The 18,856-nt window shown below is 57.5% G+C and overlaps 2 protein-coding genes across 2 annotated transcripts in view; both read right to left on the reverse strand.

Moving 5' to 3' along the window:
• Nucleotides 1-364: 364 nt before the first annotated feature.
• On the reverse strand, nucleotides 365-10,763 carry LOC306956201 (maestro heat-like repeat-containing protein family member 2B; the record flags this gene model as incomplete). Its single annotated transcript, XM_079547604.1, has 30 exons — nucleotides 365-562; nucleotides 795-947; nucleotides 1,334-1,443; nucleotides 1,646-1,769; nucleotides 1,941-2,027; nucleotides 2,424-2,516; nucleotides 2,632-2,767; nucleotides 3,174-3,253; nucleotides 3,549-3,671; nucleotides 3,894-4,049; nucleotides 4,184-4,306; nucleotides 4,478-4,597; nucleotides 4,881-4,988; nucleotides 5,318-5,370; nucleotides 5,787-5,928; nucleotides 6,105-6,145; nucleotides 6,273-6,432; nucleotides 6,622-6,729; nucleotides 6,877-6,996; nucleotides 7,329-7,402; nucleotides 7,505-7,618; nucleotides 7,734-7,803; nucleotides 8,088-8,180; nucleotides 8,699-8,842; nucleotides 9,246-9,397; nucleotides 9,515-9,613; nucleotides 9,768-9,933; nucleotides 10,069-10,191; nucleotides 10,331-10,452; nucleotides 10,739-10,763. 30 exons carry the CDS (start codon nucleotides 10,761-10,763, stop codon nucleotides 365-367), a joined length of 3,417 nt encoding a protein of 1,138 aa, XP_079403730.1.
• A 2,248-nt stretch (nucleotides 10,764-13,011) lies between these two features.
• LOC306956311 (maestro heat-like repeat-containing protein family member 2B) overlaps nucleotides 13,012-18,856 on the reverse strand; it is a gene marked incomplete at both ends in the record, with an annotated part of 103,034 nt that continues 97,189 nt past the window's right edge. Inside the window, 16 exon segments of the mRNA XM_079547674.1 lie at nucleotides 13,012-13,063; nucleotides 13,166-13,320; nucleotides 13,553-13,705; nucleotides 14,092-14,201; nucleotides 14,404-14,527; nucleotides 14,699-14,794; nucleotides 15,182-15,274; nucleotides 15,390-15,525; nucleotides 15,932-16,011; nucleotides 16,307-16,429; nucleotides 16,652-16,807; nucleotides 16,942-17,064; nucleotides 17,236-17,355; nucleotides 17,639-17,746; nucleotides 18,076-18,128; nucleotides 18,545-18,686. Coding sequence (XP_079403800.1) covers nucleotides 13,012-13,063; nucleotides 13,166-13,320; nucleotides 13,553-13,705; nucleotides 14,092-14,201; nucleotides 14,404-14,527; nucleotides 14,699-14,794; nucleotides 15,182-15,274; nucleotides 15,390-15,525; nucleotides 15,932-16,011; nucleotides 16,307-16,429; nucleotides 16,652-16,807; nucleotides 16,942-17,064; nucleotides 17,236-17,355; nucleotides 17,639-17,746; nucleotides 18,076-18,128; nucleotides 18,545-18,686 — 1,824 coding nt within the window.

Consider the following 18,856-nt stretch of genomic DNA (forward strand, 5'->3'; position numbering starts at 1 on the left):
GGAGAAGAGACAGCAGCTATTGAAATAAAGACTTGGTTAAAAAAAAAAAAAAAAAAAAGTACTATTTATATTTTTATATATATATTTATTTATTTATAATAAAGAATACAATTTTTAAGCTCATCTTCTCTTTTCTCATTCTCTTCTTTTCTCCTTTTCTCCTTTTCTCCTTTCAAATTTCCCTTTTCATTCCCTTTTTCCTTCCCTGCTCCTTTCCTCTCCTCCCTTCCTTTCTTATCCTTTCTTCTTTTTTCTATTGGCTCCATCGCTGAAGACAAAATTCTCTTATTCTCCTCCATGTCTCACTAGAAAAAGTAGAGTCGCAACTTGAGACTATTCACAAAAAAGAAAAGCTGCCTCCTCCCTACATCCCTCTGCAGCAACAGCGAAGGCGGGAGTGCCAGTACCTGTCCGTTGGCCCAAGCGGCCGGGAGAAGTTGCTCATCACGGCCTCAGTGTGACAGCGGGTGAGGATGACCACCGCCTGGCACAGGAAGGGCAGGAACGTGCTCTGCTGCGCAAAGGATGTGATGCTGCGCAGGATGTAGAGGATCGGAGGCACCTGAGAGAAGAAGGGGAGAAAGAATGACTTGCTGCATCCTGGACTCTGCAGGGCCCAACCATGGACATTCAGCGCATGAGCAGTGCCTGTCACTTGACATGCTGCCACGTCCTAAGCCTGAATTTCACGCCAGCTACCCTGCTCTCCATGCCCTGAGCACAAGGGGCAAACAGCTCAAGTCATAGTGCAACAGCCAGCAAAAGTCCAAGACACGTGAAAGAAAGTCTCTTACGTTCCAACAGATGTCCTTCCCGTGCATCTGCAGGAAGGTGGTCATCCACTTCCCAGCAGCACGCACACGCACTCCGTTGGCTTTCCGGATCGTCTCCTTGATGGCAGTCATGAAGTCAACGGTGCGTTCTAGGGGGAAGTTCCTGCACACGATCTGCAGAGAAATGAGAAGCGGGAGAGATCCCATCACTGCTCTGCTGCAGCTGTCTGTACCCTGCTGTTTATACGGAAGGCGGTTGAGCCTTCTCTCAGCTTCTGCACCCGTGGTGTTTGCTTACATGCAAAGCCTACCTCCCAGCAGCCACAGTCACACATGCATGCAAGTGCACGCACACACACAAACGCACATCATGGAGTCAGCTCCTTGCACTGGGTGCCTGAAGGCCAGACACAGCTCAGAGCCTCCTGCTACTTGCACTGGGAAAAGAGGACTCAGGGTAACAGCTCATTTTGGAAACAGTGTGAGAGGCTGGGAGCAGCACAGGGTCGTGCAGAAGCCTACACACAGAGATCACACCACCCCTTCTTGGGTCCAAGTACCATGGCCATTTTGGATGTGGTCTGGAGCTGAGAGGCGATGCTGCAGGCATGCAGCCCCTCGCACAGGCCCCCAATGTCACCCGTCTCAATGTCTGTGTTGGTCGCTTTGGCTGGAAAGAGCACAGGGAGAAAAGGGAAGTCATGCTTCTGGAAATGAAACTGCTTTCCACGGGGGAAAGACAGAGGACAGGGTGGGGACAAGAAGAGAGCTGTGCACGGTGCCTCTCCCTCCTGTAAACAGGGCCCAGCCCGTGGGGCTCTGGTAGTGCTACAGAGCAGGGCAGAGGGCTGGAGCGCGCCTGCTCCACTCACCTTGGATTCGCAGAAGGGAGCTCAGACAGGTGACAGCCAGCTGGCGGGATGCGGGCATGGGGTCACACGTCAGAGGCGCCAGCAATCCCACCAAGGAGCCAAAGTGCTCACAGGCATCTCCTCTCTGCAGGGGTGAGAGGCAGGAACAAAGCTGTAGACGGCCCCAGCTCTCCCCAGCTTCTCCCATCTGTGCCTTCCCACCGTGACACAGCATGCACAGCTGGGCAGAGCTCGCCTTCAAGCTCAGGGGCGCTGGGGAGGGAGCAGGGGGCACGCGGTGGGGCTCTTTACTCACTTGAAGCTCTTCACAAACAGCCAGCAGCTGGGAGCAGGTCTGCAGGGCCCTCTTGCGCTCCCACACGTTGCTCGATACCATGGATTTCTGCAGGACCTGGGGTAGAGCATCTGTCTCACTGAGGATGTCTTTTCTTTCCCTTCCTGCCACCCATCTCCCTGTCCCTCCTTTCCCTGCACTTTCCCTCAAGGCCTGCCCTGTTGCTCCATGTGGCCTCCTGCCTCACTGAGCACCGGCACTACCGCCCCGCTCTCTGCAGTCACTCCTGCCTCCTAACCCAGGAGCTTTTCCTTGGCTGAGGCCTGCCAGGGGCTGGCTCCTGCTTTCCCCCTGCAGGGCCCATTTCTCTGCCCATTTCAGCTCGCAGTGAGCTGGCACGTCAGCAGGAGATTTCTCCCCCTCTGATCCTCCTCTCAGTCCCCAGATCTCTGCCCCCGCTATTGACAGGCACCATGCTTTCTCCCTTGACCCACGCATACTCACATGGACTATGTTCTGGAAGAAGCCGCCGCTGGGCTCTGTCTCCAGCAGGACCACCATGAGCCGGCCCAGAGCTCTCAGTGACGTTTGCTGAAGCTGAAAGCAGAAGAGGGGAGTGACGTGTAGCATCACGGCTGCTGCCAGAGCAGAGGCTGTGTGTGCTGAGGTAGGGTTTGGCCGAGAGGTGGCTGGGAAAGTTACGGCAGGTTACCTGCAGGTACTGTGCTGCGTGCTGTGACTTCCTGATCTTCAGCATCATCTCTGCTGAAGGGTGTGTCACGATGTTTTTGCAGCACAGGACCAACATCTCACGCAGGTCCTTGCTTTCAGAAGAGGGCTTCAGCTTGCTGAGAGGAGGAAAACAGGAAGAGAAATCAGAAAGGCTCTTTACCTCTCCAGACTGGTTCAGACAACATCTGAGTTTCTCCTAATTGACAGCTACAAAGCCAATACCCCCGCCCAGCTCATGCTGCTGAGCACTGCCTTCAGTTCCAGCAGCGCCCACCTCCTCCCCGGCTGCAGTGAACCACCTCCCGCTCTGGAGGGAAGGAGACCCCAGCTCTCCCTCTCTTCCCTGCCAGGGGACAGGAGCACCAGGGCCTTTCTCCCTGCCCAGAACCTCAGCTTTGCTGGGCACAACAGCCCAGCTGTCTCTCCTGCTGTAGATGTGGCTCCTCCCCCCCGGCCCCTCCAGGCCCTCAGGAGCTACCCAAAATGGGGATCACCATCCTGACTTGCAACCTCAGCCCTTACCTCAACTGCTCCAGGGCCAGAACCACCTTGAGAGGCACTGGGGAGACAGGGATGCCCGAGTAATACTTCTTCATCAGGTCCTGCAAGTCCCAGAGAGACAGTGTCAAAGTGGGCAAGGGGCACACAAGAGCTGTTCCACCCGGCCCTGAGACAGGCACAACTGCCACACACCAGCCCCATCACTTTCCCATGGAAGCACTGCAGGATGCAGCAGCTGGTGCACCCAGCCCGCTGCCCAGCCGCTGCCTGCCAGCACCCAAAGTCCCCACCAGCTGGAGACGTGTGGCTGCTGGAGACCTGCATGCCCCCAGGGAAGCGAGCCTTGTGGCGCAGCCCAGAACTCCTCTGCAGACAGCCCTGTCTCCAGGCACTCACCATCAGGATCTCCAGCAGCTTGCTCTTCAAGGAGGGGTTAAAGCTTGCAGAATCACCCACAGCTTGGTAGGCAGAGCTGCAGTCGGTGATGCTCTGCACCAGCGCGAGGTTGTTCTGCAAGTCCTGAGGAGCAAGAGAGAAGAACATTCTTTGAGCTGCGGGAAGGGACAAGGGCTGCAAGGGGGACACGTGGGGACAACGCTAAGGGAAGGGCTTGGATCTTTATCTGGGCACAAACAGTTTCCCCGAGGGACCTTTGGAAAGGGAAGGCCCATCTCAGCATCTCCCCGTGTGGAGGGGCTGCAGCGGGGCGCTCAGACACCCTGGCACGCTTTGAGCTCTCACCCGGCAGCTGCAGCTGTAGAGCATCAGGACGTTGCCCACGATGTCTCCCTCCAGGTGGGCGAGCAGCTGTTCCTTGGAGGCACGCAGTGCCACGCTGCCGTGGGCGAGCATGAGAGCGCTGCGTGTGGCATGAGCTCTCGTGCTGTCCAGCTCCATCTGTGTGGGAAGAAATGCCTTGAGACACTCGCTAACGGCCCCCAGTGCCCCGCGATGCACCTGGGCTCCCAAGGCAGGAGCTGCAGGGAAAATAAGGCCGAAGAATGCCAAGATGGAAACCCGTAACGCTTTACCTTCTTGCGCCTGGAAATCCTGGCATTGCGGCCTTTGCACAGCCTGGACGCAAACATGGTGAGCGTGGCCAGGACTGTGTGGAAGTTGTTCTCAGCAGCATGGCTGAGAAGAGAGATGATTCCCTGCACAAAAGAACAAGGGGCAGTTGGCACAGGCCTGAATCTACAGGTCCTCTCCTGAGCAAAATGGCAGCAGTGCGGAGGTTGAAAGGCCTGGAGCAGGGCCAGGAGAAGGCCTCTGCCCCAGGGCCAGAGCGGGGATGCTCACAGGAGCTGGAGGAGAGGAGAGCTCACCTGGGCCTCACATGGCTCCTCTGCATTTGCCTCCTCCAGGTGCTGCAGCAGCTTCTCCTGCACGTGGAGGACTCCCTTACAGGATCCCAGCACCGTGCCCAGAGCCTTGTACAGGAATGACTGCATGGGAAGGGAAGGAGGAAGCTGAGATGTGGCAGCAGCTTAACCTGCTGGTGGAGGGCCAGGTGGGAAGGACCCAAGCTTCCTGGCGGCTGCTGAGAGCAGCTGTGGGGCCGAGCTTTAGCCATCCCTGGGCAGATTGCAGGGAAGGGCCCTCTGGGGGGCACAGACTGGGGAAGCAGCATCAGCATCCCGCGTGGGCAGAGCACCAGCCGCAGCCCCAGCCCCAGCCCCAGCTGGACACCTGCAGCTGCACCGCTGGGTAGAGCCGGGGGGAACTCACCTTTTCTGCAGAGCTGCTGGCAGAGCTGCTCAGCCGCTGGCTCAGCTCACAGCTCAGGGCCTCGATCCATGCCTTCTCCTCTATTGTGTCCAGCGACGCCTTCAGGAACTGTTGGAGAACAGGAGAAGACAATGTTCCCTTGCCCTTTGCCTCTTCCCTCACTCCCAAGTTGCTGCAGCCCTCTGGGGAGAGGTGCCTGGAAGAACAGTGCCTCTCCCAGCTCCCCCAGCGTTCCCTCCATTAAAGCCGCCCGCCCTCTTCTCCTAAGACCCCCCTGGGCTTGGGACAGAGCGGAAGAGGCAGCGCCACAAAGGCGTGCGGCCGCTCCGCAGCAGCGCTTGAGAGGCTGTTCCTGCCCCACAGTGGCTCACGTGGGAGCGGGGCTACTTGGGGCAGGCAAGCACTTCTCTGCACCGCGTCTCCCGGCAATGCTGTACCTTTAGCAGACGGCGCTCAAACTCGGCAGTGTCCGGGAAGCTCTCATCTTTCCCTGCACAGCAATAGGAAGACAAAGACCCTTACTTGGGATCAAGGCACAGAAGAAGAGCTGCTGCAAACCTGGCTTGGCCTGGGCACTTGACACTGCCAAGCTGGGACCCGCACCCCCTCCACAATGACCTGTCCCTCCCCACAAACACTGCCTCCACAGCAACACGGAACTAAGTGCTCCAAGGCTGCTGTCTGAGGGGACGTGAAGGGCCCATCCATGTCCTGGAATGGGCAGATCTCTGGTGGGATAGGTCCCTGGGCCTCAGTGCTGACTCCCAGGAATGGGAACAGCAGCAGAGCAAGAATTGGGCTGCAGGCAGTGCTTCTCCTCCTCTGCCATGCTACAGAGCTGCATTTTCACTCCCCCCTTCCCTTCCCTTCCCTGCCTCTGCCTCTTCTTCCCCTCCAGTGCTTTACCTTCAAGACACTGCAGCAGCAGGGGGATCTCAGTAGCCCACATGGCCCCCACAGCCCTGTGGAACCTGCCGTGGAGGTTTTTCATCAGCAGTAAGGCAGCAGCTTGGAGTTTGCTGCCTGCAACAGGGCTGCCTGCCACCACCTGAGTGAGAGCAAGAAAAAGCAGGGTCACTTCTGCAGCAAGAGCAACGGCTTCCCCCCAGGATGGAAGCAGCTCGGCTCTGCTCTGGCAGGCAAGGAGCAGCCAACAGCTTTGCCCATGGCCACGCTGCTTCCTCCTGGGTGCTCGTAGAACCAGCCTCTGGAGCATCTACTCACCAGCAGTCGTGCCAGCAGTGTCTGGGGCGTCAGCAGTGGGCCTGCAAAGAGGAAAAAGTGCTGAGTAAGACTCCAAGACACTGCGTGCCCAGCCACACGCACCTCCGCTGTCCCTTCTGGGTGCTACCACAGGTCAGCAGAGCTCCCTGGGGGAGTTTTTGCTCCTACCTTGAAACATGGAGCTGACAAAATGGCGATCCAGATGTTCTATCCGCCGTCCTGTCAGCTCCTCTCTCTCAGCCAGGGCACAGACACAGCGGGAGACTGGGATCAGCATGCCTGTGTACTGCGCTGGCACCACAAACAACAGCAGCCGCGGCCACAGGAGCTGTAGGGAATGAGGCAGTTGAGCAGGTCAGCATTCCTGCTTCTGCTCAGAGATGAAGAGGACTCTGTGAATTTCCCTGAGTCCTGTGTGCTTCAGAGCACATTGGAGGAGAGACCTGGGGTCTTGGAATGGGACAAGGAACACGTGGTGCAAGGGCAGGGAGCAGCAGCAGGGCAGAGCGTGACTTACTTTGGACATCCCTCTCACAGAGACGTCCAGTGATCCCAGGATGTCCATGCACAGCTCCTGGAGAGCTCCTTCTTCCTGGGCTTCCCGGGCAGAAAGGTCTCCGGCTGCCTGCACAACAGTGGTGTTGAAACACTGGTTATGCTCAGTTCTCAGGAGCCTCTCAGGAGGCTCAGGTGTGGCCCCAGCGGTGCTTCTGTATACCAGCCTCTGAGCAGCACGGGTCTTCCAAAGGAAGATGCTGCCCACTGCCCTTACCCTTCTTCCTGTGGCGCGGCTGAACTCCCTGAAGATGTGCCCCACCACATCCCAGGCTGAGCAGCTCCGGGTGTTAGAACTCAGCAGATCCTTGATGAAATACAGAATAGCCGTCCTCACCTGCAAGGGGTCAATTATGGGTGTGATTTTCCTGATCAGAAGGCAAAGGGAAGCCACCTGCTCATCGGGGCAGCCCTTTGGGCATGAGCAGAGACACCAAGAGCAGTGGAGAGGCTTTAGCTACTGAGGTGAGGGCCAGGCCTTAGCACCAGGCTGTGCACTTTCCATGCACAGCACAGGGACCTGCCCGCTCCACTCTGCCTGCTCTCCCCACAGGAGCCATCCTGACCGTCTGGTCAATGCCCCAGCACCTCTCTAGTCACCCCAGCCCTGCCCGTGCTGGCAGCAGCATCACCACCCCGACAGCGCTTTCTTTTCCCAAACCAGCTCACCCGGATGCTGGGGTCGCTGCACAGACGCTGCACAGCCTCGACGACCTGGGGCAGCATCTCTGTCATCACGGGCTCTGCAAGAGATGCACAGAAGCATGAGCGGAGCCACAAGGCAGATGGCAGAAGGGAGCCCTGGCAGTCCCAAGGCGTGGTACTGACCAACCCGTGGTACTGACCATCAGAGCGAGCCAGAGCACCCAGCAGACCCAGGGCTGCCACGCATCCAGGCTCCCAGTCATCGCCCAGCTGCGACTGCAGAAACAGGATGGTTTCCTCTGGGCAGATCCGGGCTGCAGGGAGGAAATCCCACGCTATGTTAGCAAGAACCTCACGCCCATTCCTGAGGTTTGTGAGAGAGGTTTTGGCCAGGGCAGCGCCAAGCATCGCCAAAGCTCCTCTCCTTACCCTGCAGCATGATGCAGTGGGTCAGCTGTGCACGACCAGCCTCGCTGTGCTGCTTGCTGTCGTCATAGAGCTGTGGGAACAAGGTCCATTTGAGAAAATCACATCAGCACTGAGGACGGAAAAGACACCTTGCTGCCCGCTCTCGTCTCCCTGGGCACTCTCAGGAAGAGGACAGGCAGACAAAACCCAGCCCGACCCACAGCATCCCCGGGAGTACGTGCATGGCTCTGGAACAGCCTTGAGCATGCAGGAGCTAAGGCTGAGCCGCCTTATTCAGGGGTCAGAGCTTTGCAGTCCTCCTGAGACTTAGCCACAAGGGAAACTGCCGTGGGCACAAGGATAGGCTGCCCTTACCTGGTAGAACACGGCACTGGTGACGTCCTGAAACTTGTCCCCTGGGATTACAGACTCAATGCCCCCTAAGGCCTCCAGGAAGATAGTGAGGCTCTGCAAGAGAGCAGGAGAGGAAGAAAGGGATGAAGCCACATCTAGCCACTTGGGAGTGGAGAAACTGTTTCCCAATTCTTTCTCTGCAGGGAGAAGCTCCTGCACAGGCGTTCTTGTTTATCCCCCACCTGCCAGCGGCACCAAGAGAGTCTCTCTGCTCTCAATCGAGCCGTGTTTGGGCATCATTTGCAGGCATTTCCCACCCAGCAGCCCACTTCTCCCCCTTCAGATGCAACTGGATGTGGTCCCCCCAGTTGTTAGCATAGAGCTCCTCAGGCACTCAGAGCCCCACAGTGGTGGTGAAGCTTCCCATCCCCAGGAGATGAGCCCCAGTGATTCTTGGCTCCCTCCTGGCTCCTGTCTGGGTTGTTCCTTCTCTGACTGAAGAGCTCAGGAAGCCTCAGACCTCCCTTGAACACCCATGCCTTCTTTCTCCAAGGGCTCCCCACCTCCTCCCTGACCCCTCGTGGCATTTGCACGGGCCCCACGTCTACCCTGAGCCCTGTACAACAACTCACCTTGGCCACCCTGCAGGTGTCTTGGATCTCCTGACACGGGTGAACGAGCCAGAGGAGCTGCTCCCAGACCTGCTCTTGGTGCTGCTCCTCTTGCAGGAGAACCTCCAACATGGCAGCCACAGCCCCAAGGACGGCCTGTTTGTCCTGGAGAGGATGGCAGAGGCCCGGCATCAAAGACTGAAGGCCTGCCCTTCCTACGCAGAGAGCTTTCCCTTCCCCTTCCCCTTCCCCTTCCCCTTCCCCTTCCCCTTCCCCTTCCCCTTCCCCTTCCCCTTCCCCTTCCCCTTCCCCACACCCCCACGCCCAGCAGGAGATGGGCTCGCTCTGGAGGACAGGCAGCTTTTCCCCATACCCTCATCCCCAGCTCTTCCTGCCACAGTGCTGTGACATGCAGCTGCTCCCTGGCGCAGAGCCACTTCAGGGCCCTTTGCAGAGCCAGCCCACTCCCTCTCATCACCCCTCAGCTCTCAGCCCACTGGGCACAGACAGAGCTGCTGACATGGGTGCCCCTGCTGCCATCCTGGGCTGGGAATGCAGCAGTGCTCACCTTTTCCTCCTGGCAGTCTTGCCAGTTCCACACCACAGAGAAGAGCAGCTCGTGAAGGTTCTCATAGATCTGCTCGTTCTCCATGGCAGGCCAGGGGCATTGCATTCCTGAGGACAAGTAATTCTTGACTCCATCCAGCCACTGTTTCAAAACTGAAAAAACAAAATAATTTAAAAAATAAATTATTATTATTATTATTTTTTAAGAGAGTGAGAGAAAACGGAGACTGTGAGAGTCTGCAGCAGGGCTGCTCTGGGGCCGGCACTCACCAGCACAAGCGATGCGCAGGATCTGGCCACTCTTCACCTGGCCCACCACACTGCGCAGGCCTGCCAGCATCAGCCACACAAAGGGGATGCACTGTGGAGCTGCAGAAAGGAAGGAGAGGGCCACAGTCAGAGCCGCGGCAGCAAGGTAGGTGGACAGCAGCCCTGCAGCCCCCAGCTCAGTGCAGGTCACACTCAGAGGGCAGAAACCCCTTTCCCGGTTGTTACAGGTGTCAGGAGGTTGAGGGTACTCTACCATAGGTGCTGAAGAGTTTGCTCAGGGTGTTGAGCACCAACTCCTTGGACACGTCCCCCGCGGCCTTCAGGTGGCTCTGGAGCTCAGCCATCACCAAGGTGAAGTGCGTCCGAGCCAGAGCCACCAGGACATTGCTGGCAGCTGTCTTGACATTGCTGGTCACGCCCTGGAAGAGAGTCACTGGTGACACGCGGCCCAGGAGACTGCCTGAGGCCCTTGGAAGAGCTAAGCCCCCACCATCCGCCAGCAGAACACCAGCGTGGGCAGGCGGTTCCCTTTGGCTTTGGGAGTGAGCCCTCACCTGGGCTGCCGTCAGGTCCCGGGACACCTCTGCCAGCAGCCGGTTCACCACTCCGCACGGCGGGCGGCTGCTGTCTTGGCACAGGGCGCTCTCCAGCTCACAGTACGCCTGCGCTCGGTCACCCTGGGGACAAGGATCAGTCACGCTCGCTTTGCCCGCTGCCACCCATCGCTCTGTGGATGTGCTGCCGGGCCTGGCAGCCACGGCACCGTGGCCCTGGGCCAGGAGGGCAAGGGTTGCTGGTTGGATGTCCCCAACTCACCTCCTGATCTTGCAGGCGCTGAAGCAGTAAGGTCGCGGCGCAGGTAGGGACAGGGCTTGACACCCTGCTTCTCTCCCTGCGACGCGTACGCCTGGGCACGCAGCCCACACAAGCAAAGAGACCTGGAAGGAAAGAGCAGAGCAGCTGCTGCAGGTGTTGCTTGGAGCCAGGGCCGAGCACCCGGCCAGCTGTGGGAGGAACGCTGCTCCAGCTCCACAGCGCGAGGCTGCGTGTGGTTGGTGGGGACAGGGGAGGGAGCTTTCCCCTTGCTGGGGTACTGGGGAAACCATGGTGAGCAGCTGCACTCGGCAGAGCAAGGACAGTGCTGCTGGCACGTCCTAAACACACACTGGAGGCACACGTGGGCCCGGGCCGCATCATGGTGTCCAGAGAGGTGGAGAGACTCACCTCGAAGGGCTCTCAGCCTCTCCATGATAGCAGGATGCCTCCAGATAGACGCAAAGCTCTCTCTGGTTCCACTTCCTGCGGGTCCCACAAGCGGACTGAGCCACCGCTCCCACCGCTCCACAAGGGTGGATGAGGCAGCCACTGTGACACCACACTGCAGTGTCACCTCACAGAGAATGAATGATGCGCCCCGGGCTGGGGACCAGGCAGGTCCCCAGGGCAACCTCATGGCAGGCCCTCAAACACAGCACGTTTGTGTGATGCAATCGGCTCTGGGGTTCCGGTTCCATGCTGACGCAGGGAATGACCTCAGCAGGTGATGGAGAGCCCCTGCCAGGGAGCAGCTGCTGGGCACCGTTGCCCGGCGTTGTCTTAGTGACTGGGGACTCCATGCCGGGAGGCACTGAGGCCCCCATCTGCTGCCCGACAAGCTCTCCAGAGAGCTTTCCTGTCTACTGGGGGCACGTGTCAGAGATGTTAAGGAGACTCCACCGCATCTGATCAAAAATGAATACATTAATACTAGAAAAAAAAACTTCTTTATGGTGAAGGTAACAGAACAGCGGAACGGGCTGCCCAGAGAGGTTGTGGGGTCTCCCTCTCTGGAGACATTCAGAACCCGCCTGGACACATTCGTGTGTGACCTAATCCAGGTGTTCCTGCTAAGGCAGGGGGATTGGACTGGATGATCTTTCAAGTTCCCTTCCAATCCCTGACATTTAGTGAAACTGTGAATACACAGGGTGTATGTTGGTCCTGTCAGGAATTCCGTGTAAATCAGACAGACAAAGTATTGTGTAAGGGGCTGCAGCTGAGTGAGTAAGGAGAGGGGCACTATCAAGCTTGAGGATTCCTTGGCATTTTGTGGTGACAAATACCGCAAATACAAATATGAAATCCATTAGGTCAGTTAGCAGCAGAAGAAACACTTGGGTCCATATTTAGGGTCATTATCAAATCTGCTTCAAACGTAGATGCAGTCAGCTTAATGCAATGCCTCTCCTCCCGTCAGTGTGTATGTATGCACATGCATACACAAGCACCGAAAACACGCATACCAATTATTTGCATGTGGAAATGCAGCCAGGTGAGCTCTGCAATGGCATGAAGGCACACAAACAGGCATGTGTGAAAATGAGTGTTAAAAAAGCTCCCTTTAAACATTGGATTTGGAGGCTGACCTCCCAGTGCTGTTCCCTTGGCCTAATTCCCTATGGCGAACACCAGCAGGAGCAGATTTCCAGCCCAGCTGCAGCAGCTGACAGCTCTGCCTGTGGCCTGGATTTAAATTGCTCTGAACGACCCCACACACCAGCATAGGTTAGGGACTGACCTGTTGGAGAGCAGCGTAGGGGAAAGGGACCTGCGGGTCCTGGTGGACAGCAGGGTGACCATGAGCCAGCACTCTGCCCTTGTGGCCAAGAAGGCCAATGGCACCCTGGGACATTCTAGAAGGGGCATGGTTAGGAGGTCAAAAGAGGTTATCCTGCTTCTCTGCTCTGCCCTGGTGAGACCGCATCTGGAGTATTGTGTCCAGTTCTGGGCCCCTCTGTTCAAGAAGGACAGGGAACTGCTTGAGAGAGTCCAGCACAGAGCCACAAAGATGATGAAGGGAGCAGAGCATCTCCCTTACGAGGAAAGTCTGAGGAAGCTTTGGCTTGGAGGAGACTGAGAGGTGACCTAAGGAACGCTTATAAATATGTCAAGGATGTCTGTCAGGAGGATGGAGCCAGGCTTTTCTCAGTGACATCCAGTGACAGGATAAGGGCAATGGGTACAAGCTGGAACTTGAGAGGTTCCACATTAATGCTAGAAAAAAAACTTCATGGTGGTGGTAACAGAATATTGGAACGGGCTGTCCAGAGAGGTTGTGGGGTCTCCCTCTGTGGAGACATTCAAAACCTGCCTGGACACATTCCTGTGTGACCTAATCTAGGTGTTCCCAGCAGGGGGATTAGATTAGATGAGCTTTTGAGGTTTCTTCCAATCCCTGACGTTTGGTGACTGTGATTCTGTAACTGGTATGGAGAAGAGACAGCAGCTATTGAAATAAAGACTTGGTTAAAAAAAAAAAAAAAAAAAAAAAGTACTATTTATATTTTTATATATATATTTATTTATTTATAATAAAGAATACAATTTTTAAGCTCATCTTCTCTTTTCGCGTTCTCTTCTTTTCTCCTTTTCTCCTTTCAAATTTCCCTTTTCATTCCCTTTTTCCTTCCCTGCTCCTTTCCTCTCCTCCCTTCCTTTCTTATCCTTTCTTCTTTTTTCTATTGGCTCCATCGCTGAAGACAAAATTCTCTTATTCTCCTCCATGTCTCACTAGAAAAAGTAGAGTCGCAACTTGAGACTATTCACAAAAAAGAAAAGCTGCCTCCTCCCTACATCCCTCTGCAGCAACAGCGAAGGCGGGAGTGCCAGTACCTGTCCGTTGGCCCAAGCGGCCGGGAGAAGTTGCTCATCACGGCCTCAGTGTGACAGCGGGTGAGGATGACCACCGCCTGGCACAGGAAGGGCAGGAACGTGCTCTGCTGCGCAAAGGATGTGATGCTGCGCAGGATGTAGAGGATCGGAGGCACCTGAGAGAAGAAGGGGAGAAAGAATGACTTGCTGCATCCTGGACTCTGCAGGGCCCAACCATGGACATTCAGCGCATGAGCAGTGCCTGTCACTTGACATGCTGCCACGTCCTAAGCCTGAATTTCACGCCAGCTACCCTGCTCTCCATGCCCTGAGCACAAGGGGCAAACAGCTCAAGTCATAGTGCAACAGCCAGCAAAAGTCCAAGACACGTGAAAGAAAGTCTCTTACGTTCCAACAGATGTCCTTCCCGTGCATCTGCAGGAAGGTGGTCATCCACTTCCCAGCAGCACGCACACGCACTCCGTTGGCTTTCCGGATCGTCTCCTTGATGGCAGTCATGAAGTCAACGGTGCGTTCTAGGGGGAAGTTCCTGCACACGATCTGCAGAGAAATGACAAGCGGGAGAGATCTCATCACTGCTCTGCTGCAGCTGTCTGTACCCTGCTGTTTATACGGAAGGCGGTTGAGCCTTCTCTCAGCTTCTGCACCCGTGGTGTTTGCTTACATGCAAAGCCTACCTCCCAGCAGCCACAGTCACACATGCATGCAAGTGCACGCACACACACAAACGCACATCATGGAGTCAGCTCCTTGCACTGGGTGCCTGAAGGCCAGACACAGCTCAGAGCCTCCTGCTACTTGCACTGGGAAAAGAGGACTCAGGGTAACAGCTCATTTTGGAAACAGTGTGAGAGGCTGGGAGCAGCACAGGGTCGTGCAGAAGCCTACACACAGAGATCACACCACCCCTTCTTGGGTCCACGTACCATGGCCATTTTGGATGTGGTCTGGAGCTGAGAGGCGATGCTGCAGGCATGCAGCCCCTCGCACAGGCCCCCAATGTCACCCGTCTCAATGTCTGTGTTGGTCGCTTTGGCTGGAAAGAGCACAGGGAGAAAAGGGAAGTCATGCTTCTGGAAATGAAACTGCTTTCCACGGGGGAAAGACAGAGGACAGGGTGGGGACAAGAAGAGAGCTGTGCACGGTGCCTCTCCCTCCTGTAAACAGGGCCCAGCCCGTGGGGCTCTGGTAGTGCTACAGAGCAGGGCAGAGGGCTGGAGCGCGCCTGCTCCACTCACCTTGGATTCGCAGAAGGGAGCTCAGACAGGTGACAGCCAGCTGGCGGGATGCGGGCATGGGGTCACACGTCAGAGGCGCCAGCAATCCCACCAAGGAGCCAAAGTGCTCACAGGCATCTCCTCTCTGCAGGGGTGAGAGGCAGGAACAAAGCTGTAGACGGCCCCAGCTCTCCCCAGCTTCTCCCATCTGTGCCTTCCCACCGTGACACAGCATGCACAGCTGGGCAGAGCTCGCCTTCAAGCTCAGGGGCGCTGGGGAGGGAGCAGAGGGCACGCGGTGGGGCTCTTTACTCACTTGAAGCTCTTCACAAACAGCCAGCAGCTGGGAGCAGGTCTGCAGGGCCCTCTTGCGCTCCCACACGTTGCTCGATACCATGGATTTCTGCAGGACCTGGGGTAGAGCATCTGTCTCACTGAGGATGTCTTTTCTTTCCCTTCCTGCCACCCATCTCCCTGTCCCTCCTTTCCCTGCACTTTCCCTCAAGGCCTGCCCTGTTGCTCCATGTGGCCTCCTGCCTCACTGAGCACCGGCACTACCGCCCCGCTCTCTGCAGTCACTCCTGCCTCCTAACCCAGGAGCTTTTCCTTGGCTGAGGCCTGCCAGGGGCTGGCTCCTGCTTTCCCCCTGCAGGGCCCATTTCTCTGCCCATTTCAGCTCGCAGTGAGCTGGCACGTCAGCAGGAGATTTCTCCCCCTCTGATCCTCCTCTCAGTCCCCAGATCTCTGCCCCCGCTATTGACAGGCACCATGCTTTCTCCCTTGACCCACGCATACTCACATGGACTATGTTCTGGAAGAAGCCGCCGCTGGGCTCTGTCTCCAGCAGGACCACCATGAGCCGGCCCAGAGCTCTCAGTGACGTTTGCTGAAGCTGAAAGCAGAAGAGGGGAGTGACGTGTAGCATCACGGCTGCTGCCAGAGCAGAGGCTGTGTGTGCTGAGGTAGGGTTTGGCCGAGAGGTGGCTGGGAAAGTTACGGCAGGTTACCTGCAGGTACTGTGCTGCGTGCTGTGACTTCCTGATCTTCAGCATCATCTCTGCTGAAGGGTGTGTCACGATGTTTTTGCAGCACAGGACCAACATCTCACGCAGGTCCTTGCTTTCAGAAGAGGGCTTCAGCTTGCTGAGAGGAGGAAAACAGGAAGAGAAATCAGAAAGGCTCTTTACCTCTCCAGACTGGTTCAGACAACATCTGAGTTTCTCCTAATTGACAGCTACAAAGCCAATACCCCCGCCCAGCTCATGCTGCTGAGCACTGCCTTCAGTTCCAGCAGCGCCCACCTCCTCCCCGGCTGCAGTGAACCACCTCCCGCTCTGGAGGGAAGGAGACCCCAGCTCTCCCTCTCTTCCCTGCCAGGGGACAGGAGCACCAGGGCCTTTCTCCCTGCCCAGAACCTCAGCTTTGCTGGGCACAACAGCCCAGCCGTCTCTCCTGCTGTAGATGTGGCTCCTCCCCCCCGGCCCCTCCAGGCCCTCAGGAGCTACCCAAAATGGGGATCACCATCCTGACTTGCAACCTCAGCCCTTACCTCAACTGCTCCAGGGCCAGAACCACCTTGAGAGGCACTGGGGAGACAGGGATGCCCGAGTAATACTTCTTCATCAGGTCCTGCAAGTCCCAGAGAGACAGTGTCAAAGTGGGCAAGGGGCACACAAGAGCTGTTCCACCCGGCCCTGAGACAGGCACAACTGCCACACACCAGCCCCATCACTTTCCCATGGAAGCACTGCAGGATGCAGCAGCTGGTGCACCCAGCCCGCTGCCCAGCCGCTGCCTGCCAGCACCCAAAGTCCCCACCAGCTGGAGACGTGTGGCTGCTGGAGACCTGCATGCCCCCAGGGAAGCGAGCCTTGTGGCGCAGCCCAGAACTCCTCTGCAGACAGCCCTGTCTCCAGGCACTCACCATCAGGATCTCCAGCAGCTTGCTCTTCAAGGAGGGGTTAAAGCTTGCAGAATCACCCACAGCTTGGTAGGCAGAGCTGCAGTCGGTGATGCTCTGCACCAGCGCGAGGTTGTTCTGCAAGTCCTGAGGAGCAAGAGAGAAGAACATTCTTTGAGCTGCGGGAAGGGACAAGGGCTGCAAGGGGGACACGTGGGGACAACGCTAAGGGAAGGGCTTGGATCTTTATCTGGGCACAAACAGTTTCCCCGAGGGACCTTTGGAAAGGGAAGGCCCATCTCAGCATCTCCCCGTGTGGAGGGGCTGCAGCGGGGCGCTCAGACACCCTGGCACGCTTTGAGCTCTCACCCGGCAGCTGCAGCTGTAGAGCATCAGGACGTTGCCCACAATGTCTCCCTCCAGGTGGGCGAGCAGCTGTTCCTTGGAGGCACGCAGTGCCACGCTGCCGTGGGCGAGCATGAGAGCGCTGCGTGTGGCATGAGCTCTCGTGCTGTCCAGCTCCATCTGTGTGGGAAGAAATGCCTTGAGACACTCGCTAACGGCCCCCAGTGCCCCGCGATGCACCTGGGCTCCCAAGGCAGGAGCTGCAGGGAAAATAAGGCCGAAGAATGCCAAGATGGAAACCCGTAACGCTTTACCTTCTTGCGCCTGGAAATCCTGGCATTGCGGCCTTTGCACAGCCTGGACGCAAACATGGTGAGCGTGGCCAGGACTGTGTGGAAGTTGTTCTCAGCAGCATGGCTGAGAAGAGAGATGATTCCCTGCACAAAAGAACAAGGGGCAGTTGGCACAGGCCTGAATCTACAGGTCCTCTCCTGAGCAAAATGGCAGCAGTGCGGAGGTTGAAAGGCCTGGAGCAGGGCCAGGAGAAGGCCTCTGCCCCAGGGCCAGAGCGGGGATGCTCACAGGAGCTGGAGGAGAGGAGAGCTCACCTGGGCCTCACATGGCTCCTCTGCATTTGCCTCCTCCAGGTGCTGCAGCAGCTTCTCCTGCACGTGGAGGACTCCCTTACAGGATCCCAGCACCGTGCCCAGAGCCTTGTACAGGAATGACTGCATGGGAAGGGAAGGAGGAAGCTGAGATGTGGCAGCAGCTTAACCTGCTGGTGGAGGGCCAGGTGGGAAGGACCCAAGCTTCCTGGCGGCTGCTGAGAGCAGCTGTGGGGCCGAGCTTTAGCCATCCCTGGGCAGATTGCAGGGAAGGGCCCTCTGGGGGGCACAGACTGGGGAAGCAGCATCAGCATCCCGCGTGGGCAGAGCACCAGCCGCAGCCCCAGCCCCAGCCCCAGCTGGACACCTGCAGCTGCACCGCTGGGTAGAGCCGGGGGGAACTCACCTTTTCTGCAGAGCTGCTGGCAGAGCTGCTCAGCCGCTGGCTCAGCTCACAGCTCAGGGCCTCGATCCATGCCTTCTCCTCTATTGTGTCCAGCGACGCCTTCAGGAACTGTTGGAGAACAGGAGAAGACAATGTTCCCTTGCCCTTTGCCTCTTCCCTCACTCCCAAGTTGCTGCAGCCCTCTGGGGAGAGGTGCCTGGAAGAACAGTGCCTCTCCCAGCTCCCCCAGCGTTCCCTCCATTAAAGCCGCCCGCCCTCTTCTCCTAAGACCCCCCTGGGCTTGGGACAGAGCGGAAGAGGCAGCGCCACAAAGGCGTGCGGCCGCTCCGCAGCAGCGCTTGAGAGGCTGTTCCTGCCCCACAGTGGCTCACGTGGGAGCGGGGCTACTTGGGGCAGGCAAGCACTTCTCTGCACCGCGTCTCCCGGCAATGCTGTACCTTTAGCAGACGGCGCTCAAACTCGGCAGTGTCCGGGAAGCTCTCATCTTTCCCTGCACAGCAATAGGAAGACAAAGACCCTTACTTGGGATCAAGGCACAGAAGAAGAGCTGCTGCAAACCTGGCTTGGCCTGGGCACTTGACACTGCCAAGCTGGGACCCGCACCCCCTCCACAATGACCTGTCCCTCCCCACAAACACTGCCTCCACAGCAACACGGAACTAAGTGCTCCAAGGCTGCTGTCTGAGGGGACGTGAAGGGCCCATCCATGTCCTGGAATGGGCAGATCTCTGGTGGGATAGGTCCCTGGGCCTCAGTGCTGACTCCCAGGAATGGGAACAGCAGCAGAGCAAGAATTGGGCTGCAGGCAGTGCTTCTCCTCCTCTGCCATGCTACAGAGCTGCATTTTCACTCCCCCCTTCCCTTCCCTTCCCTGCCTCTGCCTCTTCTTCCCCTCCAGTGCTTTACCTTCAAGACACTGCAGCAGCAGGGGGATCTCAGTAGCCCACATGGCCCCCACAGCCCTGTGGAACCTGCCGTGGAGGTTTTTCATCAGCAGTAAGGCAGCAGCTTGGAGTTTGCTGCCTGCAACAGGGCTGCCTGCCACCACCTGAGTGAGAGCAAGAAAAAGCAGGGTCACTTCTGCAGCAAGAGCAACGGCTTCCCCCCAGGATGGAAGCAGCTCGGCTCTGCTCTGGCAGGCAAGGAGCAGCCAACAGCTTTGCCCATGGCCACGCTGCTTCCTCCTGGGTGCTCGTAGAACCAGCCTCTGGAGCATCT

Source organism: Tetrao urogallus (assembly GCF_951394365.1).
Source record: "Tetrao urogallus genome assembly, chromosome: 1".
In the NCBI taxonomy this organism is placed as follows: Eukaryota; Metazoa; Chordata; class Aves; order Galliformes; family Phasianidae; genus Tetrao; species Tetrao urogallus.